Source organism: Gigantopelta aegis, chromosome 3 (assembly GCF_016097555.1).
Source record: "Gigantopelta aegis isolate Gae_Host chromosome 3, Gae_host_genome, whole genome shotgun sequence".
Taxonomy (NCBI): domain Eukaryota; kingdom Metazoa; phylum Mollusca; class Gastropoda; order Neomphalida; family Peltospiridae; genus Gigantopelta; species Gigantopelta aegis.
Window position 1 is genome coordinate 3,059,858 of NC_054701.1, and position 11,338 is coordinate 3,071,195.

The window sequence follows — 11,338 nt, forward strand, 5'->3', positions numbered from 1 at the left end:
ATTCATAATTATTGTACTTGTTTTAAACAAAACAGAATAAACACAAACAAATCAGTTTCAATTCTTTATTCATAAATAGTCAACAGATTATCATGATTCAGAATTTTAATGCAACATAATATGCATATAATATATAAGAAATCGATAAATGTTGTGCTCATGGTGTTTCTTTTTCTTGTGAAAGACTGCAATGGCCATTCCTTCATCTTTGAGAACAACTATCATATTAGTTAAATTAAGATATTTAGTTTGAAAATACAAAACATTAACTCTTAAGATATTTAATTTAGAAATCATTACTCCTCAAACTTAATGATGTTCATGGGTGCAATTCCTCTCGGTCTCTTGCCTCCAATTCTGATTACTAGTATTTTGAGGGGTGCGATTTTTCCCTCCTCTGCATTTTGAGGAGTGTCATTTCTACTCCCCTCGTAAGCATTTTGAGGAGGCGATTTTCAGCACTCCTGGGTTTTTCAAAAACGAAGGTCTGCTGTACCGGACGAAATTATCCGGTCCCATTGTGTTCCTTTAATGCAAATTTTACCTCAGAAAACAGGATGGACACCGACATCAATCATTACTGCATTACTTATACTTTGAATACCCACTCAGCTGATAACGTGATTGCATATGTAGAGCTAATTACATGTGCGCATGCTCCAGTGTCAATGTTGTGCAGTTGACAAATACCAAAATAAAGGATTAGTTAACAACTTTGATGTTTAAGTAACTGAAGGAAACTCATGTACTCTCTTTATTCTGAGCTCAATTGTTACAAAGTTAGATTAACTTACAAGTTTGATTGAGCTTCTTTTCATAGCATGCATGTACATCTCATGATTACCGCAATGAACGGCAAAGCAACTAGGAAATTAATTCATTTTTCCAATTGTCTGAACCCTTTTTTGTTGTTGTTTTGTAGAGAACACCAACCAACAAACGATTTACTTCAATACTGATACCTCTATAAACCGGATACCCCTCAAAACCTGACTTTTTTCTTGGTCCCATGGCTGTCCGGTTTTGAGGGATTTCACTGTGTGTCTATATATATATATATATATATACACACACGTACATACGTAACCAGGTGTTAAATTATTAATTATCAAAAATTTCAATTAAATATTAATTATAATATATTAAGTATTTTTAAAAACTAATTTGTAGGAGTCGATCTTTAAATATAAAATAGTTAAAGAAAGGTGTGTTGTCTATTTCATCTTTTGTGTTAGCAGTGGTCATTGTTTATTGTGTTGGGTTTGTTAGTAGTTGTTAATTCACGTGTGACTATGACAGTTCACGCAAGGCTGATGACTCGACACCGAGACATGCACTGCATGCTTTTGGACTACACCCTTTATAACTAGATTTTTTCTAATCGTCATATTACGATCAGCTTTCATCAGAAGCAGACAATCAATACTATTTTATCAAATTATTCTGCAGAGAATAAGTGGCTGATTATTATATATATATATATTAAACACTGCTGCATTTCAAGTGTCTGATCAAATAGACATTGTGGATGTCTGGTAAGATATATTTATTTGTAATAGTATTTTATATTGATATTCGGACATAGTGATATAATAATTTTATCTTAATTGAGAGTTTATATTATACATGTGCCCAGAAGTGTGAAAGATAATGTTTGTATTATATTTTATAGGTTTTGCCAATTGGCCTACAATAAAACATTGGAACCACAGGAAGTGTTGTCTTCACTTCTGCCCCGGGTTACACACATTATATATATATATATATATATATATATATATATATATATATATATATATATATATATATATCAGGGGTGGGGAAAAGCCCTTTTCTCCCGGTCTGGGACTGATTCTCGATCTCTGAGACCGAAAGTATTTTTTTAAAACGTGTGTTTGCCGGTCCCACTTTTGTCATTCTTGTCGGTCTGAAGCACCTGTCCATTTCTATTATTGGCACAAATTCTTATCCGTCAAGTGGATCGGCCTGCCCAGACATCGGTATCTCATGCATGATTTAAAATAATAAATAAATAGTGGTCAATATGGCTTGTGTTTCAGACGTCTGTGATTTTAAAGTCTGCCTAAGTATATATCGTCAGTCACTGAAGTTGGACCTACAGTAGAATCAATCCACAGCCACTAGGCTAGACATTAATTTTGTCAAAGTTGCTGAGCCGGTCAAGAGATTAAACGGACGTTAACAATAACACCATTCTTGGTGAGAGAGCGATCAAGGTATTACACTCCAATTAAAATAAAGGACCCAGAGTTTGCAACTGGTTACAATCAACACCTGTCAACACCTATGTACGGAGCTTTGTTGAGTCGAGTGTCCCAGTCCGAAGCAAGAGACTTTTGTGCAATACAAACTGCTTGAAATAGCATAAAATATACTGAAATAATCTATAAATGTATTTATTGTTGACTGTTCAATGTATTCTATCCAATAATTATAAAGAATTTTAAAATTAACAAAAGGTTTCCAATTATTTGTTAACAAGTGGGAGTAAGCAGAACAGCTACATGAACTGGTTATCTCAAGAGCTAGTAGAGGTCAAATTTCGTCCAATCAGATATGACGTCATTAATCTCTTTGTCTAAACGTGCTAGCTCAGGCTGTCGAATGCTTCAACTGTGTGATCTTTTATTGATTTTCAAGACACAGTACTGAATACTAGTACTTTTTATACATATATGGGATTTAAATTCATAACTTTTATTCCTTTTTTTATATTATTTATTCCATTATGTAAAATATATACAATTTGTGGGGTGTTTTTTTCCACTCGAATCACTAATGTGATAAATAAAAGTTAGTTTTTTTATTCCTTTCTTTTTTTTTCCCTCTCCCCCCCCCCCCCGTTAATGATGACATCAAGTGGGACCGATTGACAATTTTATTTTTCCCCACCCCTTATACACACACACACACACACACACACACACACACATCAATAAATACCTTGACAACACTTTCTTTTTCATCACTCGGTTTTTTCGGTATTGTAGCCAATAGCAGAAGAATCGATGTTCCATTTTAGAAATGTGCTAAGTTGCATGTTGGTTGTCATGTCATGCTTTTTCGTTCAGGTTAACATCAATAGAATTACGGAACAAAGTTCCTGAGTTTTACCGACTGTCAAACCGACAACATCTTAATAATAAGTGAACTCCTAGCTGATTGGCTCAATGTAAAGATAACCAACCAATCGTGTTTCAATTTATAAAACGTATTCTAGGAAGTTCATTGTGAACAGAATGGAAAGGTTTGTGGCTTTATGGATTGGATTCAATAAACAATTAAAATGGCAGAGTTAAAAAACAAATACAAGCGTGATCAATTTAGAGGTGCGTTGTTTCGTGTCCGTCAGATTGAGTTGAGGGGGTTTCACGGGCGTGATAGAGCTCGCACCCGTCAAAAACGAACGTCTGTTAAAATATTTAAATTATTTTTTATAAATTATTATAGGTGCATGTTTTGTTGAACAATATACATGTTTTGATAAAACACTGAAAACTTTTGTGTTGGAAAGTTTTTGCTGTAAGCTATACCAATTAATGTATCACCCACCGAAGCAGGTTACCTAGTTAACAATATTTACTGCTAATGCATGCTACAGTTTTTGACTAACGTGCAGTAAACTTAGCGGCCAGTTTAGTGCTGATGTCAAGTGTAGAAATACTAATAAAAAGGTAGGTATTTGAATAACAATTGTCTGTTTATAAATATTGATATGCTTTAGAATCGAATGCTTATGCTCACCGAAACTGGTCCACCCATGATAATATTGGTATTAAAACTGATGTTATATTATTTGTAAGTGGATCAGATGATTTGATTTATGATGGCTAAATATACTGTTATTTTTAAAATGAATAATTTCAATATGTTCATATTCCATTCCAGTGTATAGTAAGTATTATATAGCTATATTGTTATAACATAACAGTTTTAATGCACATGCTAATGTTACATACGTACCATATTCTCCAAATTGCAATGTTGTCCATTTATACCTTTGTGCTGCAATCTGTGTCACTTTGAGTCCAATATAGATGATAAATAGACCCACTGTGGAGTCCAACAGAAAACTCACAAAATACCTGAAATCATTAACAAAACACAAATCATAAACTAATAATAGTACTTCTATTGTTAGATGTGATGAGATACAATATGTGATCTGTTGTAGTGTGATGTGATGTGATCTGTTTAGGAGATAACCATATGGAGTTTTTAGATTTGCGGGTGTTATTGTCTATTTGATCCTGCAAATGTTATTTTTGACCAAAGGCGTTAGCCTGAGGTGAAAAATTAAACAATTGCGGGCATCAAATAGACAATAACACCCGCAAATCTTAAAACTGAATATGGTTATGTCCACTGTAAACTGAATCGTTTTTCTACAGAACTAACTGTATATTTGGTATTTCTTGAAAAAAAATACCTGGCAATAATTTAACTGTAGACTCTTGAATCGTCAACTTTGCCTGTTCCAATTGCTAATGACGTCACCTTTAATGATGTCATTAGCTTTCCAGGTGTTATTGTCTATTTGATCCCGGAAAAATAATGTAATTAACCAATCACAATACAGAACGCACTCGCCATCAGTTTACAATGTGATGTGATGTGATCTGTTGTGATGTGATCTGTTATGTGATGTGATCTGTTGTGATGTGTTGTGTTGTGATCTGTTGTGTTGTGATCTGTTGTGATGTGATCTGTTATGTGATCTGTTGTGATGTGATGTGATCTGTTGTGATGTGATGTGATCTGTTGTGATGTGATCTGTTGTGTGATGTGATGTGATCTGTTGTGTGATGTGATGTGATCTGTTGTGTGATGTGATGTGATCTGTTGTGATGTGTTGTGCTGTGATCTGTTGTGATGTGCTGTGTTGTGATCTGTTATGTGATGTGATCTGTTACGTGATGTGATCTGTTGTGATGTGATGTGATGCGATCTGTTGTGATGTGATGCGATCTGTTGTAATGTGATGTGATCTGTTATGTGATATGGTCTGTTGTGATGTGATGTGATGTGATCTGTTGCGACGTGCTGTGTTGTGATCTGTTTTGATGTTATGTGATCTGTTGTGATGTTATGTGATGTGATCTGTTGTGATGTGATGTGATCTGTTGTGATGTGCTGTGATCTGTTGTAATGTTATGTGATCTGTTGTGATGTGATGTGATCTGTTGTGATGTGATCTGTTGTGATGTGTTGTGTTGTGATCTGTTATGTGATGTGATGTGTTGTGATGTGATCTGTTATGTGATGTGATCTGTTATGTGATCTGTTGTGATGTGATCTGTTGTGATGTGATCTGTTGTGATGTGATGTGATGTGATGTGATCTGTTGTGATGTGATCTGTTGTGATGTGATGTGATCTGTTGTGCTGTGTTGTGATCTGTTGTGATGTGCTGTGTTGTGATGTGATGTGATCTGTTGTGATGTGATGTGATGCGATCTGTTGTGATGTGATGTGATCTGTTGTAATGTGATGTGATCTGTTATGTGATGTGGTCTGTTGTGATGTGATCTTTTGTGACGTGCTGTGTTGTGATCTGTTTTGATGTTATGTGATCTGTTGTGATGTTATATGATGTGATCTGTTGTGATGTGATCTATTATGTGATGATCTGTTGTGATGTGATGTGATCTGTTGTAATGTGATGTGATCTGTTATGTGATGTGGTCTGTTGTGATGTGATCTGTTGTGATGTGATGTGTTGTGATCTGTTGTGATATGATCTGTTGTGATGTGATGTGATTTGTTGCGATGTTATGTGATGTGATCTGTTGTTATGTAATCTGTTGTGGTGTGATGTGATGTGTATGAATGAATGAATGAATGAATGTTTAACGACACCCCAGCACGAAAAATACATCGGCTATTGGATGATAAATGTGTGGCCATTTGGAAGTTTTGACGCCATATTGGATATTCTAAATTGACCATTTATACATTAATTACACCGTACAATTGTATTGACACCGTTACTTTGTAGATGTAAAAATATTGATAAGTCTTGAAAAAAGTAATTTTTGGTGGCCATTTTGGATTTTGTGGCCATTTTGGATTTAATGTGATCTGTTGTGATGTGATGTGATCTGTTGTGATGTGATGTGATATAATCTGTTGTGATGTGATACCGGCCTCGGTGGCGTCGTGGCAGGCCATCGGTCTACAGGCTGGTAGGTACTGGGTTCGGATCCCAGTCGAGGCATGGGATTTTTAATCGAGATACCGACTCCAAACCCTGAGTGAGTGCTCCGCAAGGCTCAATAGGTAGGTGTAAACCACTTGCACTGACCAGTGATCCATAACTGGTTCAACAAAGGCCATGGTTTGTGCTATCCTGCCTGTGGGAAACGCAAATAAAAGATCCCTTGCTGCCTGTCGTAAAAAGAGTAGCCTATGTGGCGACAGCGGGTTTCCTCTAAAAACAGTGTCAAAATGACCATATGTTTGACATCCAATAGCCGATGATAAGATAAAAAATCAATGTGCTCTAGCAGCGTCGTTAAATAAAACAAACTTTACTTTTACTGTTGTGATGTGATGTCATCTGATGTGATGTGATCTGTTGTGTTGTGATGTGATCTAATATGATGCAATGAGATATGTGATGCCATGACTGAAACCTGTAAATGGAAATTCCATTTAAAAGAATGATCTTGGTCATTGTTATATATGCAAAAAAAAAAATCCCACTTGGTCAGCATAAAGAATAAAACCAGCAGGCCCTAATCTCGCCGGCGAAATTAACGTTTTATTCACCTAAAGTCAGCTCAAGTTACCGAGTTATTAGCAGTAGTGAGATGTCAAAGTCGCCGTATTAAATTGGACCTAATCTGATTTCAAAAGCAATATACCACAACAGACACCAAGACCCCAACTGTTTTAGTGTCATACGTGTAGCTCATCTGTCACCATGCCGGTCCGTGTTTTTGATTTGGCGATACACTGTACATCAATGCATGTCACGCAATTGGCAGGGACAAGTAAAGCATTGTTAATTCTCGGCCACATTAATTTCAGTAACTCCAGAAAATATGCATTATTACTTTCATTTTAACATAACAACACATTATTAACTACCGGTACTTAATAATATCATGCTTTTAATGAAACATACAATTATTTTGCTTCAATTATTACCGAAAGTAGTAGTATTTTATATAAAAATATTACGATTAGAACCATGTATAATTAAGAATTTTCCCGAATTAACATGGAATATGAAAAAAAATTATGAAATGTACCTATAAATGTTCACTTTGCCTATTTTTATAAAGCTTCTGAGAAAGCAGACGTCAGTTCTCTTTTTTTTTTCAATTCTAGATTAGGACATGAAAACCAGATGACAATCAGCGAATCCTGAATATGTCTGAACATTAACTGAAAGAACAATGTTCTAAGGCATTTTGTTTTTAATGAAAAGTACTCCGTGCTATTTTTATCTCATTTGTGACCTATAAACACCATCAGTAAATAAAAAACAGAATAAAATAACTGAATTAATATTCATAATTTATATATGCTTTAAATTAATTAAAATAAAATAATATTTTAAAACACAGAATTTGTTTATATTATGTGGTGATTGTGTACATATCTATATGTACATATGTAATAATTTTTAAAATTGATTTTTAAAAAAGTTATTGTACCGCTTTACCCGTTATCATCTCTTTATTTCTATTTGGAGGGAGAATTGTCTTCCCCGTTTTTTCAGATTAGAGTGGACTAACCCTGGTCTTACCATGTACATGGATCACCGTGAAATATATCAGCGAGGAAGACATTGGCAAAGTGGATAACAGCAGCACCAAGAGCTTGTTTAGAGGTGTCGAAAAACCTGAATAAACACATTTAAAATACCTATAAAATCTCTTTAAAATTATCACAATACATGTTGAAAAACCTGAATAAACACATTTAAAATACCTATAAAATCTCTTTAAAATTATCACAATACATGTTGAAAAACCTGAATAAACACATTTAAAATACCTATAAAATCTCTTTAAAATTATCACAATACATGTCAAACGTGAAAAACCTGAATAAACACATTTAAAATACCTATAAAATCTCTTTAAAATTATCACAATACATGTTGAAAAACCTGAATAAACACATTTAAAATACCTATAAAATCTCTTTAAAATCATCACAATACATGTTGAAAAACCTGAATAAACACATTTAAAATACCTATAAAATCTCTTTAAAATCATCACAATACATGTTGAAAAACCTGAATAAACACATTTAAAATACCTATAAAATCTCTTTAAAATTATCACAATACATGTCAAACGTGAAAAATACACATTAAAAAAAACAACTTTTATATTGGCAGTTATTGCAAAATAACTTTTTAATGTAAGTACGGTTTACTGTGTAGGTTATTTGCATAGCTCATAGGTCAAGGGAGACCACTCGGCTATGTTGATATTTATATTCAATGACATCAAATATTTGACGTCATTGTTTATATTCGTACGGAAATTAAATACTTAGTCGTTACTTTTTGAAGGGAGCTGGACTATTTATTAAAACTATAATTATCACATGGAAATTAAAAAAAAAAAATCATTTAAAAAAACAAACTTAAAAATAACATCATGTAAACAAATTTAATTTTATTTGTTTTTCCCAGTAAAAAAAGAAATAACTTCCTTAAAAAAAAGAAGTGTAGTATTGGGTCTAAGAGAAGAAGTTATAAAACATGGTAGTTTCAATTCATCAGAGTTGACCCAACTTTGAAAGAATAATATAAAATTAAAAGTAATGATACTGGTGGACATTTTATGTCCTTGATATTCTACTTCAATAAACTCACCAAATTTTCCAGGGACGCCTTGAATGTTGTGGTTCACAGTATCGTTTAACTGAAACAGAAAATCAAATGTTACTAAACCAAACTGAAATGACAAAGCCTTAATGGTCCACCTATAATAATGTACTGAATGTTCATCGAATTTAAAAGATTGTGATTGTGAATCCAGTGTTTTTCGGACTCACCAAATAATTACTCTGGTTAACCTTTGGGAAAAACAAAATTCTAACACTGCACCAAGCAACACTATGAATGTATGAAAACAAAAGAAACTGTTTAAAGTAATACCAGTTAGCTCCCCTGAGTACATTGTCATTACATAGATCCCTGTTTAAAAAAGTTAAAGTATGTTTTGTTTAATGACACCATTGGAGCACATCGATTAATTAATCATCAACAATTGGATGTCAAACATTTGGTAATTCTGACACTTGGTCATCAGAGGAAACCTGCTACATTTTTCCTAATGCAGCAAGGGATCTTTTAGGCCCCGTATCCATAGACTGTTCCCTTGTGAACTTGTGGCATTGTGACCTTGTGACCTGGCCGTGTAACCTCTGTCTACATAGAATGTTCCCTGTGGCGCGTGCACTACTTATTTATTCTACTTATGAACACGTGATTATCTTATAAAACAAATGTTGAACACAACGGAAATCAAGGAAACCACAAAAGCAAAAATGATTTTGTTTACAACTAAAGGATGAACCTAACTCCTGGTGTTTGTCATAGTAATCCTTATTGTTAGGGTCCCACAGCAGCTCATGTCCTCTCACCTCCTCAATAAATTCAACTTCACTCATATTGAGAATAGTTTCACAAGACTATCAACACCAAAATTGCTTGTACGCTCTTGTGGTATTTGGAAAAGAATGAGCATTTTCATTCCCTGTGTTCCCAGTCAGTAGGTCACACGTGCTGTGCACAAGGCCACATGTTCTCAGAGTTCAACCTATGGGAATGGCCACTAAGCAAAACAAAGGTTCATTATCTATGTGGCGCGTCACAAGGTCACAAGCGAACACGGAACAAGGGAACACACCACAAGGGAACAGTTTATGAATACGGGGCCTTACATGCACTTTCCCATAGATATGAAAGCACATACCACGGCCAGTTGTGGGGCACTGGATGGAACGAGAGAAAAAAAATTAGCTGAATGGATCCACCAAGCACTTTTCACTGTAAAATTAGTTTTCAAGGGATTTTGCATTCAGTGTAAAAAAAAATATATTTGTGATAAAAATTTAAAAGTGTTAATACCAGCTGACAAATTTTGAAATTATGAGAAAATAAACTTGAGGAAGGTAAATTTTATTATTTATCCATGGAAATATGCAAATCAAGCACTTTTCAAGATAATTTTATCAAATCCAAGGACTTTTCATTATGACCACTCAAATCCAAGGACTTTTAATCAAGACCACTCAAATTCAATGACTTTTCATAAACTTGATAAAGACCATTCAAATTCAAGGACTTTTCATCAAGACCACTCAAATTCAAGGACTTTTCATCAAGACCACTCAAATTCAAGGACTTTCATCAAGACCATTCAAATTCTAGGACTTTTCATCAAGACCACTCAAATTCAAGGACTTTTCATCAAGACCACTCAAATTCAAGGAACACTCAACTTCCCGAGTTACGTTTTACGCATAAATAGACAGTTTGTCCAAATAGCAATCCTGCATTAATCCAATTTTCAGTTACGAACAAAATCTCAAATATTCCTGCCAGCCATTATATGCACATTAAAATGTGATTGAAAACTGTTGGCAGAATAGGATTATTTTTACAATTATTCGTCTCAGGTTCATGAGTGTCTTCCACAATATATATGATATTTAATAGAATATCACGTTTAATAACAATAATAATAATATAAAATAAATAATAATAAATAAACTAATTAGTTAATATTTTTAAAAAATCAATTAATAAATAATTAAATGAATAATATTAATAATAAAAACTAAATAACATCATAAAATTAATTAATACGTAATTGATAAATAATAATATAATAATAAATTACTGAATAATATTAGTAATTATAATAAATATATAACAATAACTAAATTATTGATTTAATAATAATAAATTATTAATTTAATTATTAACTAAATAAAAACATGCTTTTTTCATTTATAAATGTTTCCTTCACACACACACACACACACCTTTTCCAGAATTTGCTATAAAGATTAAAGGGACATTCCTGAGTTTGCTGCAATTTTTAAGATGTTATCGACTAACAGAGACTTTTTAACGATTGTAGGGTGTATACTACCAAATCAAATCCCATAGACGACAATAGTAACATATGTGGCTAAAACTCCTACCTGCAACGTATCAATCGACATAAACGCCACAGATATAAATACTACCAGCCCTCACCCTTAAAGTGAATCACAAAAAAGTGGGTGTCAAACTGCTCATTTCTGAGATAACGGGTAGCGTCTATAACTACCCTAGT

At 33.6% G+C, this 11,338-nt stretch overlaps 1 protein-coding gene across 1 annotated transcript in view; it reads right to left on the reverse strand.

Moving 5' to 3' along the window:
- Positions 1-11,338, reverse strand: part of LOC121367397 (store-operated calcium entry regulator STIMATE-like) — a 31,845-nt gene that overhangs the window by 17,983 nt on the left and 2,524 nt on the right. Inside the window, exons 2-4 of the mRNA XM_041491550.1 lie at positions 8,863-8,911; positions 7,777-7,872; positions 3,985-4,106 (exon numbers count right to left, since the gene is read on the reverse strand). Of these exons, the coding sequence (XP_041347484.1) occupies positions 3,985-4,106; positions 7,777-7,872; positions 8,863-8,911 (267 nt within the window). The remainder of the gene's footprint in view (positions 1-3,984; positions 4,107-7,776; positions 7,873-8,862; positions 8,912-11,338) is intronic.